This window comes from Micropterus salmoides, unplaced genomic scaffold (assembly GCF_014851395.1).
Source record: "Micropterus salmoides isolate LMB-PRFRI ecotype aquatic unplaced genomic scaffold, ASM1485139v1 Ms_hic_scaffold_18, whole genome shotgun sequence".
Lineage (NCBI taxonomy): Eukaryota > Metazoa > Chordata > Actinopteri > Centrarchiformes > Centrarchidae > Micropterus > Micropterus salmoides.
In genome coordinates, this window is record NW_024040928.1 from 22,190,767 (window position 1) to 22,210,777 (window position 20,011).

Below are 20,011 nucleotides of genomic sequence, written 5' to 3' on the forward strand. Positions count from 1 at the left end.
GCTTGTGTTGAGAAATATTTTAAATGGAAAAAATTGACTCCTTAAAAATACTCTATTTTGTGGGTAAAACTCAAGTGTTGGATTAACACTAAGACATTCTACTGATTCCAAGCTCTTGTCAAAGTTCAGGAATAATGTACAGTATATAGTCAGTGGAGGTTTGTGTGGCTTTATGTTTGTGACCCTGTAATGAAGGCACAATAGAGTTGATGTAAATTTTGTCCAGAATATACTCGTCTCTCCTCTGCAGATACAACCATCCTAGTCAACCGAATGATCTCTCTCCCTCTTTCACTCTCTCTCTACCTCTGACAGTCTAACAAAGACCAGTAGCTTCATGTGGAGGCCCAACAAAGACACAAAACCAGGGTAGGGGTCCTTGGTGAGGAAAAGGACAGAGTAGAATGGATGGAGCAGAAAAGAGCTGGAAGATAAGTCAGGATATATGGTTGGAGGACAAGGTTAACAAAGTACAGCTAACCACAGGGGGGCTCACAGTTACTCGGAGATTAAACTCCAACTGACATTTACTCTTAACGCTGTAATTGTGCTGCTCTTTTACCCTCCATGTGCTTTCTCATTCGTGTGTGTGTGTATATATATATATATATATATATATATATTTCATGTTATTTCATCTTGATTTTCGCATTGCATAAAATTAATTGTTGCTAGCCAGTGAACTAAAGATATAAGACACCAAAGTTGCTGCGGGATACACCACAGGTTCTAATGTGGCAGCTTTGATTTCTAACAAAGTGCAATAAATGAAGGGCTATCATACTCTCTCTAATTGGGAGGATTACTTTTTTTAAGGAACCCCAAGAAAAAATTAAAATCAAGGGTTTTTAGTATTCTACATCTTGCATGGGATCAGGCTCTCTGAAATATGCTCATGGAACCTCAGTTTGAGGGTCAGCGATTAATGCATGCCGACAGACCCGGCTCCTCCCATTACTAACCCACCCTCCCTCACATCATCTCGCTCTGACAGACTAGAAAAAGGGAGGGAGTCTGTGTGGACATATGGTACTGTCTGAGACCTAAGCATAGCTTTTTTTCCCTGTGGTGGTGGGACGGGTAGGCTGGGGGTGCGCAGGTTTAGGAGTGAAGCCCGTATCTCCAGCCCTTCCACAGGACTGTCCATCTGTCTGAGGAGGGTCGGGGGCATTAACAGTTTATCATCACAAGGGCTTAACTTACTGTCTGTACATTAGATGCCATGTATTCCTGACAGCTGCAGAGCACGACTATCACAACAGCAGGTGGATGGATCTGCATTAGAGCTATTGTTTAATTACAGGCTCTCAGTTAGAGCCTTTTAGTTCTTAATGATGCTTTTTAATATAGAGTGGCTTCGCTGTGAAAGGTGCTTCTGTGTAAGTCTAATAATGGGGTGACATTTAGTCCATAGAGTGCGGCAAAACAGAAAACCATTCACACACACACAGCTAAACACACACTTTTTAAATGTAACAACTCTTTTACTAAGTGCTTGCTCACTGACATCCACACACTTTGTAATTATTGCAATACGTAGTCATTAATTTCCAGTATTGTTTGCTTCAATTTTTGTCCTCCTACCTAAATCACTTAGAGCTTACAGCTTCTGTGACGACTGTGGCTGCTCTCACCTGGCTTCGATGTGGTGGAAGAGGTTGTGCCAGCGCTGGTTGACCTCCAGCAGCGAGCCGTGGACCCGGGTCTGCTTAGCCTCATCACTGGCTAACAGCAGCTGCTCACCCAGCTGCTTCAGGTGGCTCTTATTCTCGCTGAACAAGTTGATTTCCTCCATGCAGTCCTGTATAAACATGATAAGATTAGGCTGCTTAACAAACGCCATGTCCTAAAGAAAAAGCAGGAAAACCCTCATAAACAGTATCTATCCAATGCAGTTGGAATTAAAAATTCAACTCTTCTTGTATTTATTTCTATTTATCAGTAGTGTAATCCCTATGTAGTATGGGAGTAAATTTCAGCTGGAGTTGAAAATATGAATTATCATGAAGCATAACATTAGCTTAAACATGGAGTTTACTAATGTTCACCTATTTGGCCAATCTGTGATCACTTTAGAGTAAGTAGGCTTTGTTTTGACATACGCTTGTCAATTAAAACTTTAAATGACCAGCAAAGCAGCAGATTTCAGTTCAGTTTAAAATAAAGAGGGATGCTTCAGTCAAGAGCTTGCATCCCATTTTCATCATCCCATTCATTCAACTTCAACCTGTTTCCATGCCCTGGAGCAGTCGCTTATCGCCAGGAAGTGCCATCTTCAGCTATACACATAATTAAAAAGGGACTATCAAGTGTCTCTAATTTTCTGATCTCATCTGACAGTTCAAAACAACGATCCTGCAACGTTCAAACCAATTATTATCTTGTTGACTAAATAAGCATGCCTCATGATGAGACAGTAAGGTACAAAGGGCTTTCAGTCACTGAAAGGAAAACTGTTGAGTATGAACAAAGGGCATGCGGCCATTCCCCATTCCAGGCCACCATCTGGTATAAACAGCATGTTGCTCATGTATGGATGGACCTACGCAAGTGGTGACCATGCCCTAAACCATAGGTTTATTGTGGGTATTACAGAATGAATTGGATAGGAAGATTTAAATATTCCTTAGATCTTGTACCTTTTTCAGTTTCTCCACCATTTCCTCGATGCTCAGATCCCCGCTGTGGCACACCTTGTTCTCCATCTGAGTCAGCCAATCATGGAACTCTTTGTTCTTGTCATTGAAGATGGTCCAGGCATTGAGACGGTCTGCAATTTCTTGCCTGCGCAGGGACACCTGGGAAAGTGATACAAGTGGCATTTTATGGCACACTTTATGGCAGGGATACGAATGTCAAAGTCAGTATCAGCACACAGACTTCATGGTGAGCAGACAGGTGTAATAATGACTGCAGGTGCAAATTCATGATCCATTAGAATACTTTGTTTTAAAAGAAATAAAAACCTTTGTAGTGCTGGTGGGAAACCTGTGGCTAAGCTGCAGTAAGAATATTTTAATTTATATTTTTTAATATTTGCACTAGCAACCTTTGCTGCCTCAATCATGCTCTTTTAGGGTAACTAGATGACTGTTTTTCAGAGACAAACCAGGGATTATGGTGATTTATCCACACCAAGCCCTAAACATTTATAGTTTCTAAAACAAACCATGAAACTGACTTTTTTTGCCAAATTTTTATTAATAGACAGCTGCAGGCAAAATGGTCATAACGTTTAAAATGTCCTGGGTTTGGTGCAAAAACAAAGGCTTGAGAACAGCAGTGCCTTTGATTTTAACAAATGTCAGTCCAGTCTGAATCAGGGATATTTTCTGTGATACTTCGTATGTATCCGGGAAACTCCGACCTAATTCTACTACACAACAGTATTTTGTAGATTTGAGCTTGGTGCATAGGAATGCATAATCTGGTACATTACTGAAAAAAACTTCTCAAAATCTGTAAAGTATATACGTATTGTTCAACTAAAGAGATTACATGGTACAGAAGTGAATTAAAAACAGAAAACTGAACTGAATATTTTCATTACATTGAAGCAATAGCAGAGTCAGTAATCAACTGAATTGAGAGAAATCCCCAAGGGACACTGTTTAAAATGAACAAGGTCCATTTTCCTAATGACAGCTTAATGCCATAAAACACCCCATTACATAGCTATAGAGGGGGCTGATGATCTTTTTAAGGTTAAAGGGCTTAGCGAGCCCATGGGGCATGTTTGAACCAGCTATATTTTACTGTTCAGTGGCATTTATTTGATTTAAATGAGCCCTGCTTTGGTTTTAATATACTAACACTGCTGGACCTTTTGGGTAATTTTAGGGTGCTTTGTGAGCTGCTGTCCCCCCATGAGGACTTTGTGCTTCCCCAGGAACAATAGAGCCTGTCCCCTGAATCCTTTACCCCAGCCAGGCCATCTGCTCATCAGACCCATTCCAGTGGCTTCCCCCACCTACAACCTGTTAACTATGCAGAGGAAATGGCTGTGGCTCAGATCCATGCCCCCCAGCCAGGAATTAATAGGGATGAAAACTCTTGTGTGATCTCACAGTTGAAATTAGTCAGTGATTTCTCAATAACCTGACTACCATTTTTTCCAGCAATTTAATAGTTTAGCAAAGAATTGTCATAATCAATTTTGTGATGGCTGAAGTAAGTTGTTCTATCAGTCCGATAAAAAACTTAATGTAGGCTTTTACATTTCATATTCTTAACTCTCAAGTGACTGGTAGGTCTTTCCTGAGACAGTATGTTTCAGGTTTCAGGTTTGTTTTGGGACAAACATATGAATTAAGTAGTTAAGATGAGCACCTACCATTATTGTACAGATAACAAAGAGACTTACAGATGGACCGAACAGCAACAGAAAGCTAATGACTGGACAAACTGGTTGCTGTTGCTGCATCTGTGAATGCCAGTAACCCCTGCCAAGACAGGAGCAGGTGGAAGTGGCCAGTCTAACTGGGGACTCAATTAGCACACTGCAAATCATCCCATGGCCCTAATATCTGACAAATACGTTGCGAACATGTCATAACCGTTTTTTCAAGAACAAGAGTGGGTTTGTGTTTAAGCCAAAAGACTTAACTGTAGGAATTTGAACTTGTGTGTATACAGTAGAGCTACTTTCACCAACAATGCAGTTGCAGAAAGAACAGTCTGTTCTGTTCGAGTATTTCATGTGATAGCACAGCGAGTCTGAGTCAGGAGCAATTTACAACCTGATGAGCTGTCAAGTGAGTATTTCCATTTATGTAAACTGCAAAAAGCTTCACATTTCTTCATAAGGTGATACAAGCAGAAAGACCTCCAATTTAAAAAAGTGTAATTTTCCCTCCATGAACCTGCACATGGTAGCTCTTTTCTTAACCAAATGAGAGAGAGAATGTGTGAGTGTGTGTGTGTGTTCAGCCCCAGTGGTGCAGAGGCTTTGTGCTGCTGGTTACTGCTGGTAGCAACTTTTCCCTCCTTCTCTCTCCCTCTCCCCCCCAATCCTTCCTCTCCACCTGTACCCTCTACAATTTCTTACTTTCTCTGGTTCAATATATGGCCTGTCTTTCTCTCCATTTCTTTTTTATCAGTGCTCACCTTCATACACAGCTCTTCCCATTGGCTGTGGAGTTGTTCCAGCTGCTGCTCCAGCAGAGCCGAGTCACCGGCCGCAACGTACTGGGACAGGTCCGTCTTCATGGTGGTTAATTCCCTCAATCCACTGGCCAGACGCTGCAGAGAGAGCTCCGTCTCCTGCATAACACGCACATACACAAGCACTTTAACACCCTGTCAGACGGCCATGCACAAGCTGTGTGTTCAGGCTTCTCTCCCTCTTTCCTCGCTTGGACCGTCCAGATTAAAGGGCTATGGACGGGACAGGGGGAGGGTAGAAGGGGCAGAAAGGGGGAGGGGAGTGAAAGCATGGGAGTATTAAATAAGGGAAAGGGGGGTAAACTCAGAGGCACTCTGTGGTAGGATTGAGTGCAGGCATGGATGGGAATTGGGGAACTTTGGCCAGTTAAAGATCAGCTGACCTGCTCGGTTTTCTTCCAATGGATTCATGTTGCTGATTTGTTAGAAAGTATTTGGCAATTTTCTGCATTAATCTCATACACATTGTGCGATAACCAATTTTCAGACCATGGAAAGTCTGTTATTATATCAGGTTACGCAACAGTCAGTTCTCAGTGCCTGTTTTTCTACAAAGTCAAACATGAATACTGAGAAGTAATTTGGGCCTTAGATTTTTTGAATGTTTGGTATTTTGCAGAAAATAAATGCTAAATGGGATTCCTGCTCTGTTAATATAAAGTGTCTTTTCAGTGTTGTGCTAAGGTTGTGTTGATATGGACTAACATTGTTGCTGCAGGAACATAGCTAGGACTTTAGAAATACCAAGTGAGTCTAAGTGTCAGTACATGGTCACTATAGTGTATTGATTTTGGAATAATGCATTTTAATTTTTTTCTATTCAATTATATTAGCATTAGCAAGTTCTTGTTAACTTTTACAGAGGAGCAATAGAAAGCATCCTGACTAGAAACATTACAAACTGGCATGGGATGTGCGTGGCCCAGGACAGGAGGGCTCTCCAGCGGGTGATTAAAACTGCTCAGAAGATCATTGGTACCCATCTCCCGAGCATCAGTGATATCTGAGAGATGAGGTGCCTACGCAGAGCCCAGAGGATACTAAAAGACAGTACCCACTCCAGCCACAGACTCTTCAACATGCTGCCTTCTGGCAAGAGATACAAAAGTACCTGATGTGTTGTAAAATGCTAAAATACATCTACCTAGTAAACTTTAAAAATATATCGAGTGTAAATCACTGGAATCAGCCTGCAAAATACAAAGGACATGATCTCAGTGTCTTCAGTGGTAGCTCTGACCTTGTTAGCCACTAGCATTATTCTAAAATTGAGGAAATAAGGAACTGTAGATACTGGCAGCTTTGTCTTGACTGATTTGTATAAAATACATTACAGTAACAGTTAAAACACTGTTTTGAACTACCTTCCTTGTTTCAATAGTATGCAAAGTTTAATTTAACTACAATTTTTATTTAGTAGGGAAAGATTATATTTCTCACAGTACTTTGAATAATGTTGTATTACCATTCAACATATAGTATGTATGCTGTAGTTTGGCATGGAGCACCAAAGCCACCCATGTACCAGGAACAAAGGGATAATTTCTGTGTCAGTGTTCTCTTTTTAAGGGCCCAGTTGATAAAGGTTGATAAAGTTTAAAGTTTCTTTAAAAATGGCTGTGAAACAACATTTTTCCATTCCTTTATATTATGGATATATCATCATCATCATCTTATAAGGAATACAGTCATGGTTATACACAGACTACCTGGATTGTAACTACCTGAAGGTGTTCCTTGTCCTCTGAGCTGTACGGTCTTTCAGGCAGCGTCTGTTTTATCATGACTTTCAGCTCATCCAGTTCAGACATGATGCTGGTTATCCCATCCTGACACTGAGAATACTTCTAAATAATCAGCAGCACACAGAAGAATGAGATTTCTGGAGTCAAACATCTGACAGTTTTATTAAAGCAAAAAGTATAGTCATTAGCTCAATAAATCCAAATGTAAATTGTAACAATTACACCACCTTTCTGACCATATATGACCAAGTTAGTCTCTTGCTGCGAGTTCTACTTTGTCCAGTAATGCTGTTCTCTGTGTGATCTTCGACATGTTGCTCAGAGGCATTTCTCTTTTCCCCAGGTGGATTAAGATTAGTTTATAAGAGGGGTTAACACAACTTTCCCTGACCTTGCTCAGCCTGGGCATCAAAACATTGCTCTAATCAACACAGCTCGTGAAGCTGGGCAGCCCTTTCTGTAATTCAGACTGATCAGTGATCAGCCAGAGCTTGGAGTAAAACGCCATTTCACTAAAATATCAGCAATGGCATTTAAAGTATTAACCAAACAGTATTTGTCCAACATTTCTGCCTGAAAGTCAAATAAAAAAAAAACCTTTAGCAATGGTGGCAGCTTTTCTCCTACACGAGTGTGTCTGTGTGTGTGGATAGATTTCAGCTTCTCTTTGATCAGTCTTGTGGCGTGTGTGTGTGCGTGTGTAGGATCAGATTCTGGATATGGGTCTTCCAAAGCTGACACAACCTACGTCCTTGTTAATAGTGTAACACATGCTCTTCTTTTGGGTTTTGTCAGTACTTGATACGCTAAAATTTTGAGCTAAAATCTCCATGATTCACTAGATTCTGCTGCCAGGACAACTAACATCCACAGCAGAGCAGCGTTATATTTCTGTGCAGTACTGAAAAACTATTTCTGAATATTTCTATATTATGCAGTAATGTTAAGACAATATATTGACAATAAACTTGTTTTGTCAAATGTAACATTGGAAATGAATCTTAAATATTAAAAATAATAAATATGGGAGTCATGGGCTTTGATGGAAATATGACTGTTACCTGAACTGTTGTGCTAATTAGGGCTCTTCTCCTCTCCAGCAGTGAAGTGGTTTGTTCCCAGGCCTCCTGTATGGCCTGGAGGTCTGACTGCAGTCGGCTCTGACACTCAGACCCCGTCATGGTTTTACATAAATGCCTGCCAGCCTCCAGAGTCTGGGTGTACACAGTGGAGTGCAAACCCAGAGCGTCTTCCACACACTGTGAAAGATGTAGGGAGACACAGCTTGTTGTTATTCATTCTGAATACATTAAAAAATCTGGCACAATTGTATTTTTCCCGCCACTGCAAAAAGAGTCGAAGCTTTCTGTCCATTAAGCTGACGGACATAATTAGGAGTATGGTACATTTTCCTGGTATCCATAAATACTAACCTGAAAATTATCTGTGCAGCTCCGTAGCTGATGCAGTGTACAGAGAGCAGGTCCAGCAGGGGGCAACAAAGGGTCAACGTCCATCATCAACTTCCACAAAAGTTTCAAGCCATGATGGTAGACTCTCCACTGGCCCAGTTGTTCTTTTATCAGGGACCTGTGCTGGTCAGCCAGAGCCACAGAGTTCAACCAGCTCTCCCTCATACAGGTCACTTGTGCCATGAGCTTAGATCTGTGCAAGGAACAACACAAGAGCTTTAGCTTGTTGTGTTAACACCTGTTGGCAATTGGGGGATGAGTGAAACAATCAGTAGTCTCTTTGGGGATATAAGGTTTTTGAAATGGAATTTACCATAATACACTTTCCTTGTAAACAACAACAACAACAAAAAAAATCACATAACAATGGTAGAGGCAACAAAACAAAAGGATAAAAAATTACAAATGGGTCTGTCATAGTTCATCCAGAGTCATTTCTAAATCAACACAAAATCAACAGGATTTTGAAGCCTGTTTAATAGCCTTAAGTAGCAATCACAGCAGATTTAAATATAAAAGCCTTCCAAGTTTTCCAAACAATGCACAAAATGATTTAAGGATAGCTGCACACACTGCATTTTGTTGTGTGTCGGAGTACACCCAGAATGTGCGATTCTTACAAGAAAGCAATGCTTCTGGAAAATCTCAAATCTAATTAGGTGACAGGTGTGATGAAGACTTCAAATCAACATGCCCTGATAACACAGATTACTACCACAGTTTTTCTCTTGCAGTACACCCAGCTGAATAATATTGATGTTCTGTGGAGTAATGAGAAACACGGAAACTGTGCGGAAGTATTTTGATTTAGATTTTCTCTAAAACCAACATAAAGCTGTCAGTAGACAGCCTGTACGTAACCGGTATAGCTGCTAAGCTTAACTGTAAGTCCCCCACAAAATTCCCCTAGAACTGAGTATACTTAGAACCAAGGTAAAATAGAGACTAAAGGATAAAGCGGTCTCATTATTTTAGACTCTCCAACTAAAAGCTCATTAAAATTATTACATGTTTAAAATGTTTTTAAGTCTTAATCTGCCATTTAATTTCTTCCAAGATGTTTACTTACAACTTACCTTTTCTCTCCCGTTTCTTTTTCCACAGACTCGACGGCATGACAGAGAATACCCTGCAGAATCTGATGTCCAATATTCATTACAACCTCAAGTCTCTGTGGGAACATGAGATAACAACAGGAGAAAGAACACAGTGAGAAAAAAAAGATCAAATCTCTATTTAAACTTTGACTGATTTAAAGCAAATGGCACTCAAGCTTCCTAATGTCCTGACATATTCACAGTGACACATTAGGCAAGCACTTGTGCTGATGAGGTCATTACTTTAGCTACTGCAAGCCTAATTACCAAACTTTGTCAACATGCTTGTCATCCAAAACACATGAGCAGTATACAGATTATCTGTTTATCTAGAGTTCAGACTAATCTGCAGATGTAAGGGAGGGAAAGCCAACAAACAATTTCACTTCAGTTTTCTCACAACAAATGAGAATAGCTGGCCAGTTAACAGGGTTATAATCATTTAAATTTGAGTAAGATGAGTTATTTGTCATTTCTGTGTCCCTAATTCCCAGAGGATTTCAGAAGTGAAGTCCTAATGCCATTTGGACATTGGTTCCGGTTGTCAGATACAAATCTAATTAATGTCTCAGAAAAGTGTGTTGTACCTGATGGACAGTCAGCATCTCTTGGAGACTGGAGTAATTTTCATCTTTTTTGGAGATGAATTGCTCCTCAAGCTTCGTCTGGATAGACGTCAGGTTCTTACACTTTTCCTGAAAGCTCTGAGAATGCTGATGCTCAGCCTGCAGCTCTCTGGAGAGAAAAAAATACTTTAAAAATGCACACATCCACTGTATTCTATCAGAAAAGAAGGCACAATCTTTCATTATAATTGTTTATTATTTAGAATGTCAGTAGAAAATAAAACTATACATTGATGTTACAGCTCTAACATTTTGTACTCCTCATCTTGAAGGAGTGGTTACGCGTTTTCAAGTCATTACAGCCTTGCACATCTTGTAAATGCATAATAGCACACATTCTGCACAAAGCCAGAATAACTTAAGGTCGCCAACAAAAAAAAAAAATGGCTATATCTCTTTTTTTAGCAAAATGTTCTGTGAACCTTCAAAAAGCAACAATGAGGAAATACACAACACAATTGCACAGTATGGATTTTTATTTGTGCATCTTTTTGAATTGAACTTTCTCACCTGTTCATGTCAGACAAGCGAGTCATGCTTTCAACCCATTGCCTGCTGAGCATGTGCAGTCTTTCTGTGTAATTTTTGTTAAGGGTCACGTAGCCACTCATCTCCCTGACATCAAACAGTGACGGAAACAGATCACTGAGCTCCAAGAGAACCTGCTGCACAAGACAAAAAAAACATGGCACATTTTCAAATTGCTTTAGATCAGGGGTTTTTATCCTGCGCCCCCTTAACACCCCACACAGACTCACACCTATAAGACTCAACATTCTGATCCTCTGGAATATCAATACTGATAAAAGTAAATGATAAAATTTGGTATTAATGGATTTTGTCGCTCCTATTACTATTAATGTCTTACTTGTATTTGGGGCATAATCATGCTCTAAATTTAGGAACTACAGCTCCCATAATTTAGGAGGTTTTGCGAGATGTAGACAGGAAGTGTAATGTTGCCATGGTAGTCACTGAGTTAGCTGTGGGGTATACGGTACAACTTGAGACCTGTTTTTTGGCCTATATGTATTTACATTTTGACAAATTGGCACCATAAAAAGTAGGGTGAATTAGCTTTTAGCAGTTCCTGTTTGCAGTGCCCCCATGTATGTACAGACATTACTGGATTACTTTGATACTGAAGAAAACCAAAAAACTATTATTTTGCGGCAAGTTCTGAAGTCTGCTTCTATTATTTCAAAGTGGAAACGCATGCTTCACGTCTCTCAATCTGTGCCACCCTTCAACTGTCCTTCATGGTTTGAAAATCTCTGCTTTAGATTTAAAGATAAATCTAATCCAAGATAAATAGCACAGAAGGAACATACAGAAAAAGTTAATTCATGGGAAATAATAGGGATTCTGACCAACCTCCACAGACTCTGTGTGATTCAAGCTGGCCTTGAGTTTAAGCTGGTTGCTACGCTTTTCAAGAGCCTCCAGTTGAGCATGAAATTGTTTCTGTTGTTTCAAATCCTCCTGGACACAGAAATGTGATCATGTTATTATCATCCTGGATTTGTGAAATATGAACGTTAAAATTTATGGAAACTTGTCTCCATTCATTAGGCACTTAATAGATTCAGTTTTGATGATAGATAGCTTTTTGTTATGTTATTTTCTGCTATTGTTAAATTAAGGTGATATTGTGACTTATTTCCTCACCTGAAGACTTTTCTTTTTTCTTGACATTGCCTGGCTCAACAGCAGGACATCACGTGACAGCAGTCTGGTCTCTGATTGGATTAAATTTGCGGCCAGTGGTTCTAGACGGCCAATAAGAGGCTTGGAAGCTGCGAGAACATCTCCCACTCTGGTTTGCAAATCCTTAGCAGCATCCTGCAACTTCTGGCATTAATGAGTGAGACAGAAAAAATACAGTTAGATGAAGGAATGTTTTAATTGGACCTTTAATTGAGTTTAATAATTTAGTATTTACTTTTTCATTTTACTTTCCATCAATGCACTTTAAAAAACTAAAAGGTCACAACACAGTAGCTGCATTTGGAAATGGAACAGAAATCTTCTGTTTTGAACAAATAGTGGAACACTTTCAGTGCATTTTTGATGGAATGAGAAAAAAAGACATGAAGGGAGGCTCTAAGACTTTTTTTGCATGAATATGCAAAACAACACTTAATGCAGCATCTAGACTACGCTGGTACAAGAACAAGAGAGACTATTACTGATAATTCTGCCTAATAGTACATGTTGTCTGCTCCTTTCTGAGAATAGGAGGCCTGCCATTGAAAAAACACGATGTGTAGGTAATGCATAGCCTCTCTGAATCAGCTGGGAATTGACAATTCTATGAAACTGCATTACCGTTTAAAAAACAAGTCAACAGTCTAATACGCATGTTATCCAGCTGGTTCTGTCACCTCTATTAGAAAAGCTTAAAATACATCAAAATCACAAGTAAACAAGTCGGTGTTGCTGACATGAATGTATAAATACGTGGTACAATGTCCTGTTGATATATGTGGATGTTTTAAACTAACAACACTGCATTTCAAAAGGCTGTAAAAGCTGTGATCAGTGTTATTTATTTATTTATTTTTTTACATGTTATCTGTTCATTATTATCATTATCAGCTGATCAACAATCACTGGATTTTGGTGTACACAACTACACTAGATTGCATATTCAAACTCTGCTGAAAGCACCCTGCACTCACCTCCACTGAGTGAACCACGGCCTGAGTGTCCTGTTGAGATGAAGCTCTCGACAGCCCCTCACACTGATGCGACAGGTTTTGGAGGTGAAGGGAGCATTGATCAGAGAGGTGAATGTACTCCTGCCAGAGGGAAAGTGTCTCGCCGGTCTTCATGTGCTCATCTTTTAGCTCCTGCACCACGTCCTGCCACCTGACATGAACACAATACATGTACTTTATAACTAACATATAGCTCTATAATGTATGTACGTTAAAGCTACAATTGTCTGATTAAGGTGTAGTGTATGGTGTTATTGGCATTTTTAAAATGAAAATGACAGTGTGTGAAATCTGAATACATGATAGAAAGATGGATAAAGATCCATAAATCTACTGTATGTTTCTGTGAGTAAGTAAGTACAATAACAGCAGAATGGAACGGACATAATCGGAGCTTGGTACTCTTATCTCAACAACTACATAAATCACCTCTTCAGTTTTAGAAGAGCACACAATACCGGTATATGCATTTAAGATAACATTGTCACTAGTTTTACTCTCCTGATGTACCCATTTCTGGGGGAAAAGATATCTTACAATGGTAGCAGTAATATATTTTTAGATAACAGATATTATGTATACATGCTATCATCTGACACCGTGTATTTCCAAAACTTCAACATATCATGAGCTAAGTAAACAGCCCTGTTTGTAGCTTTGTGAAATGCATCAACTGCATTCAATGTTTTTCACTCCACCTGAAATACTAAAACTGTGATTTTTAAACTTTTTTTTTTGGTCTTGAATTTGATCCACTGATTCCATTTTGGAAATGTCAGGTCACTGACCGTTTTCGCTCTTCTTCCATTTGATCCTCCAGTGCCTGTGCTGTTCCATGATGAAGAGTCTTCACTAGACTCTGATAGGATTTGTCCAAGGATGCCCAAAGCTGCTCCCCTTTTCTGACCTTCTCCTGGAGTTGCTGTGCACAAAAAACACTTTCACTTCAGAGGTGCATTTACTTCCCCAAAACCTAAGTGTAGTGACTAGCAAGTACTGTCATTGCTTGTCATACACACCATCTGTCAAAACAGAATTCATACAGCTACAACTCAGTAACAAAAAACCCTTCATTTTACTTGTCTAAAGTGTAGCTTAAAAGCTGTCAAGCAAGTTGATCCAAAATCTAAAAGGCTTAAGGGGTTGAAGCAGCAACATTTCTGTAATTAATGTGATCATCATTGTTATGATATACGTGATTATTGCAGCTGTAAAGCGTTCATGTGCACATGTGTACAAGATGGATGGTCAGTGCTTTTGTTCACCTGGAGAAGGTCCTTGTATCCTTCTGCCTGCTTCAGTGAGAACAGCGGCTGATACTGTAGAGCACAACGCAACCTAGTGGTGCAGAGAAACCTCCCTCAGATCGCTGTCAAAACAACTCCACTCCTCCACAGTCTGTTGTAGAGCTGGTCTCAGAGATTCCATCTGCAATTTACCATAAAGGAAGACAGAATGCTGTTTGGTAATGCTCCGTCTTGTTACTTTCAAATATTTGGGGACTACAGTTGAGTAAGAGGGCATTAATGGTTTGTACCTATCATGAAGAGCTACACATATAACAAATAGCATATTTGCTGATTTGAGTGATTAATTGATTTTGCTGACTTGTAGCATATGCTTTTTATGTGTAATCAATTTTGTGTTACTTTTACCAAAATAATATATATATATATATATTTTTTATTTTTTTTTTTTTACCTGTTGACAGAGATCTCCACAAGCATGACAAATACTCTCTGTCTGGCCAGAGAAGGAGATATCACAAGGGTGATCCTCTTCCTTTTCAACATGCACTCGAGGGGCTTTCAACTCCTGCAAAGCTGCAGCCTCCTCCTTTCCTTTTCCCACAACAGCCTGGAAGAAAACCAGAGCAGTCAAAGATCAGAGGACAGCAGCAAGAGAGACGGTTCAAATGTGCACCTGCTTACATCCTGTTAGTTTACCTCCAACTCCAGTAGAGCCTTACGAGCCACAGTTCGACTGGTGGGCTGTCTCCACTGATTCAGCTGCTTTTTCTGCTGTTCTATCCAGCCGTTAAGACGATGTAACTGCCTCTCTCTGTCTGTACAAGTGTGATGTATCTGTTCAACTTCACAAATCTGAAGGGGACAAAACAAACAGTGGCTGATTCATGTGTAGAAATAAAAGTCAGAAAAGTTATTTATTTTTAGACAATTTGAAGAGTCACATAGTGCAAGTTTTTTCTATTGTTGTGGGCATAAATTGAATTATGTTTATGGTCTGACTAATGGGTTCCACTGACTATATAAACCATCAGTCTATATTTGTGCTGATAAAACAGTTTTGACAAAACATTAAAATACTTCCGCTGGATTATTTGTCAATATAACTTACATCCATTTCACACATTAGCAGGCTAGCATAGCCCAAAACAAATCCTTTTCCTGTTTGTATACAACTGCTAGCTTATCCTAGATATGATATCTAGGTGATATCTAAAATATTAGACCAGAAAATAAAGAGAAGGTTACATTCGGATCATTTAATTTCAGCTTCTACAGGTTGTGGTCTTTTACTGTATATTGGCAGCTGAAGAACAGACCTGGCTCTCCAGCTCTCTCTGAAGGTGCAGCCACTGTAGTCTGACGGCGCCTAGTTTCTCGGCAAACATTGTACGTTCGGAGCAGAGAACCTGGGCGTCCACTCCCAACACCTGAGGCCCAGACTGGCACAGGAAATCAAGAAGGAGCTGCCCATTGATCATCCCTGCCTTTAACTCCTGAGAAAGAACATTACATAGACAGAAATCAATTAAAAACACTTAAAGGAAAAAGATTTATAGTTATCATATATTTGCATACATGAAAAATCCGTATATGTCATCCACCTCTAAGATCATGGAGGTACCACTGACTTTGTTCTGACTCAATGCCTGACCAGAAACATATTCCATTATAATATGCGCATTTCCCTACTGTTCTTAGTGCCATAAAGCTGTTAATAAATATTTGCTTTCTTTTGCCTTTCAAATATTTATTTGAAACAATTCTGTCAAAATTATACTACTACTACTCCATCTTTCATTTATGTTTCCTTCCTTGTATGGTTGGCTGATTTATCTTGTAGAATATCGTGACTGCAGAAAATGTTAGGTCTGCGAGGGGAAGGGATGCTGAAACCCAGTGCTTATTAACTCAGTGTCATGCAATTTTCTCTAAATCACTGAAATGAACATTCTAATATAGCCACTCTTGAAAGAGATGCACAGTGGGTATATAGGTACCTGGTAGTGCTGCAAGATTTCAGTGATCTGAGCAGCATCTTTGGCCTTGAGGACTGTTTTTTCTCTTGGCTCAGTCGAGCCTCCAGCTTCTTCAGCCAGTCCTCTAGGTCAGACAGCAGCTTCACCGGTGGCCATGCTACCAGCAGCCGCTAACGGACACATGACAACAGAGGAGAAAGGGATTTTATCTTTACATGAACACTTGAACCTTTCTTAAAAATGTTGTACTTATCCAGTTAGATAGTTATACAGTAAACAGTTCTATTACAACTGATTTTTGTGCCTGTCCAAATTATTTAACAAAAAATCTAATTTATTATATTATTTAAAAAATGTATAATGTTTGGTAGGTAGGATATTTTCATCATCTCCTGAAGTGACTGCCAAAGTGTAAGAAATCTAAATGAACCTTCTGCAAGCTAAACTTGGCAAGACTGGTGTAATTACTATAATCTAGAATATCTGGTTTCATTCACTGGTGATAAATGATGAGGAAAAATTAAAAGTGTCCTTCACCTCCTTTCTAAGTCCTCCCAAATTCCCTGTCCTCAATCACCCCAAAACTGATTTCAACAGGGTTTACACTCCCCTTCAGGAGGGGATTTCTCAATGCCTAATTATTTTTGAAAACTAACAGCATGTCCATGGTACTTGGACCATTGCATTTTAATTAATTGAAGGACTAGAATATAGTGATGTTCAAGATTTATAGGACATTGGGTCCAAAATTTGGAAAAACTGAGTGAATATGCGAGATCACTGCATTTATTTCAGGTAATTATATGACAGCGTAACAATTCATGTTACATTGAGTTTTTTTCTCCAGCAGAGGGTGAAACCCTTGTGAATACTGTACCTGCTGCAGCTGGTCTTGTATCTTGGACAGATCAGAGGTCAGCTGGCTCCAGTTGACCTCCATCTTGGCGAGCTGAGCTCTTAGCCTGGGACAATCAGCTTCCCTCAGGCGGAGCACCTGAGTGGCTTCCCTGGATACAGATGTCCTTGGCTTTGACATGGCTTTAAGCTCCATGGAGAAGTCCTGGGTGGGTGTGGCGTCAGAAAACATGTCCATCAGTGTCAATTTCAGTGTCAACCCATGCATCCTTAGATAAAGAGAGCGGCTGGTAAAGCCTGTAACGACTCTGTTTAAATAGCTCTACTCGTCAACATTTAGATCCTGATCTGCTACTAATATCAGTGTTGACAGTGTGTTGTTGTTTTGTAGCATATTGTTTAGTGGGCCTACAAGCTACATTGTTTTAACATTACGTTTTGTTACTTTCACCTGCAGATTGGTGCTGCTCTAAAAGGATTCAAAACCCCAAAATGACAGAGAAAATTTGTTTTTTTTCACCCTGGGTGAAAAAGCCATAGTTGTCAATAGTCCTTCTCTATGTAAGATTATATAAATGTGCTGAGTAGACAAAAAAGCCATACCAGCAGCTTGATAAGATTGTTGTTAATCGATTCCTCGTTTAGGTCAGGGGTGTCAGCCAGGTTTGACCAAGTCTTCAAACGTTTGTTGGCACCAACCAGCCATTCACTAACTGATGCAAAGTCAGTCTGGAATCTGTGGGGAGGGTGAAAAAAACAGATAGCTCATCCAGTGGTGCAGAACATGACTGCTCCTTAACTAAAAGGGAGTTAAGGACGTAGGCAGGAGTTCAATACTGCTGAACAACATTAACCCATGTGAGAAAAGAGATTGTTACTGTAAACTGATGATTTTTAGGATCGATGAATTTAGGAATTAATCCAACAAATCAATACAAGACTTCTTCACAGTGCAAACCCCAAATAAGACACAGTATGCCCATGAGATAACATTTCATCCTAGATGCCGAAGTGATTTTATTCTGGAGTAATCAATAACTTTGGCACAATATTTTTACTCAGACAATAACATTGTCTAACTGCTCAGGTAATAATTAAAACTGCCTGGCCTACACTGATAGATAAAATGTCTTCTAGATCGTTATTTTTTTTTTTTTTCAACATAAGTTGGCAGATGGTATTTTTGAGCCTGTCCCACCTGGCCTGGCTGTCCCGCATATCTCTGCAGCGTTGAATCTCCTGCTCTGTTCGCCTGTAGGCCCTCTGCCATCGCAGCTCCAGGGCGCCTCCTGCATGACTGACTGTGGCAGCAAACCCTGGATCCGTCTGCAGCACCTTCCCCTGATCCAGGAGCAGTCGTAAAGCAACTCTGCTCTCATCCAGCTGGACCAATGTTTGCTATGTGACAAGGAGAAGCAACAGTGCTTACGCTGAGTTTACATCAAGCTCCATGAGATTTTCTTGACAAGCCAATTTCACACAGAGACAGCATGAACCAACTGTTATGCAAAGTAGAGAAAATGGTGGGTTAAGGAGCATGATTGTGTGAAATGTGAAATGGCAGGGGATGACAGAAAGGTGAAAAGAATGATAGAAGTGAAAATGATAGAAGATAGCAGCAGATAAGAAACATAAGGGAAAGAATAAAATACAAGAAAAACAACCCAACTTCCACTATATATGACTGATCTTTGCCGCTCCTTTTGTCTCTACAAACAAATGTCTTTGTCTCCACCAATCTGACCCATACCATCTGAGAATATATACAGTAAATATGAGAAGAATTTAACAGAGATAAAGTGGTCTAAAAAACATCTGCTTCCCCGATGTGATGTCTGGCAGCGACAGAGAAATTGTAACTTGTAAAGAGGCCAAAAGCTGTAGGATTCATGACCAGACCTCTATCAATCAACAGGGTTTTTACCTGGCAGGCATCTTGTCGGTGCTGAATCACCTTCTCGTCATCTCCTTCTGGTTCCCCACTGCTGATGAAGGCTTCAAGATCATCCAGCAGCTTGCTCAGTCGACCACAATTATCCTCCCACCGGGTCCACTCCTGCAGCAGGTCCAACCATAAACCCACACATCAATTTTAACATTTAGTTTGTGAGTACAAACACTGTTCATGTATTAATTCATATGGCCCTCAGCAAATGTGCATGACAAACCTGGATCCTCCTTTGACAAGCTACTTCCTGTTCCAGAGCCTGTTGCTGCAAAGCTTTAGCTCTGACTTCCAACTGTACCCGCTCATCCTCTTGACACCTGAGCGCTTCTGGCTCACGTTGGAACAGATGCTGCACAAAAGCCAACTGAGACCTGAGGACCTGTAGGAGCTTCTGGATCACCAAGAGAACAGATTTATGATAGAAGTGAAGTGAAATAATTGCAAAGTACGCCTGATAAATGAGACAAGAGAAGCGATAACAGACAATGAATGTGACTGAGGTCTAAATATCTTTGTGTTAAGTCTGATCATTAGTTGTTTGAGGTTGTTTTAAGACAGCAGCATCAAGAGGATTCTACACACTCTTAAGAAAGTGCCTGGTTTAAATCTGGTCTTTGCCTGCCTGTTGAAGAACTTGTTGAAAGCACAGTCAGATACCTTGTGTCTGCAGAGAACGGCTTGAAGTTGGCTGTGGTTGTGAAACTGGCTCATCTGCCCTTCTGTTATGCATTCTTCACCCAGTTCGAGGAGACGAGTTATCCCCTGAAGCAAGGACTGGGAAGCTTGCTGTAGCTTGGCTGTTCCCCCTGGAATCTCCCTCAGATGTCTGCCCAGCACACACTGCTGAGAGATGCAGGAAAAGTACAAAGTTTAAGGAAAATACTATTAACTTTTGAAACACTGATCCTGTGACCCCCTACTTTCATATTAGTCTGTATTATAGTATATAAATTGGTGGTTTCTTTTTATGCTAAGGGTGTAGTCAAAGTCATTTTAGTGGGTATTATTTGTTATTTATGTAGAAAAACTGAAATGATAGCCATTAATTATGGCACCCACCACATCAGGACAATACATTTTAAATTCAAATTAGTCTTTATCCATGAGTCAAATGATAATGTAGCAGTTAGAGCCTTCAAGGGTCAAAATTTCTGCTATT

At 39.9% G+C, this 20,011-nt stretch overlaps 1 protein-coding gene across 1 annotated transcript in view; it reads right to left on the reverse strand.

Annotated features, from left to right (window-relative positions):
- The window catches only part of LOC119909481 (nesprin-2-like), an 88,512-nt gene that overhangs the window by 14,930 nt on the left and 53,571 nt on the right, over positions 1-20,011 (reverse strand). The window contains 26 exon segments of the mRNA XM_038727728.1: positions 1,635-1,801; positions 2,640-2,798; positions 5,107-5,262; positions 6,888-7,010; positions 7,970-8,167; positions 8,342-8,573; positions 9,457-9,551; positions 10,065-10,212; positions 10,614-10,768; positions 11,478-11,585; positions 11,772-11,954; positions 12,785-12,974; positions 13,612-13,745; positions 14,089-14,170; positions 14,172-14,251; positions 14,525-14,680; positions 14,770-14,925; positions 15,390-15,566; positions 16,071-16,126; positions 16,129-16,219; positions 16,927-17,109; positions 17,508-17,640; positions 18,103-18,302; positions 18,829-18,960; positions 19,073-19,243; positions 19,510-19,695. Coding sequence (XP_038583656.1) covers positions 1,635-1,801; positions 2,640-2,798; positions 5,107-5,262; positions 6,888-7,010; positions 7,970-8,167; positions 8,342-8,573; positions 9,457-9,551; positions 10,065-10,212; positions 10,614-10,768; positions 11,478-11,585; positions 11,772-11,954; positions 12,785-12,974; positions 13,612-13,745; positions 14,089-14,170; positions 14,172-14,251; positions 14,525-14,680; positions 14,770-14,925; positions 15,390-15,566; positions 16,071-16,126; positions 16,129-16,219; positions 16,927-17,109; positions 17,508-17,640; positions 18,103-18,302; positions 18,829-18,960; positions 19,073-19,243; positions 19,510-19,695 — 3,851 coding nt within the window.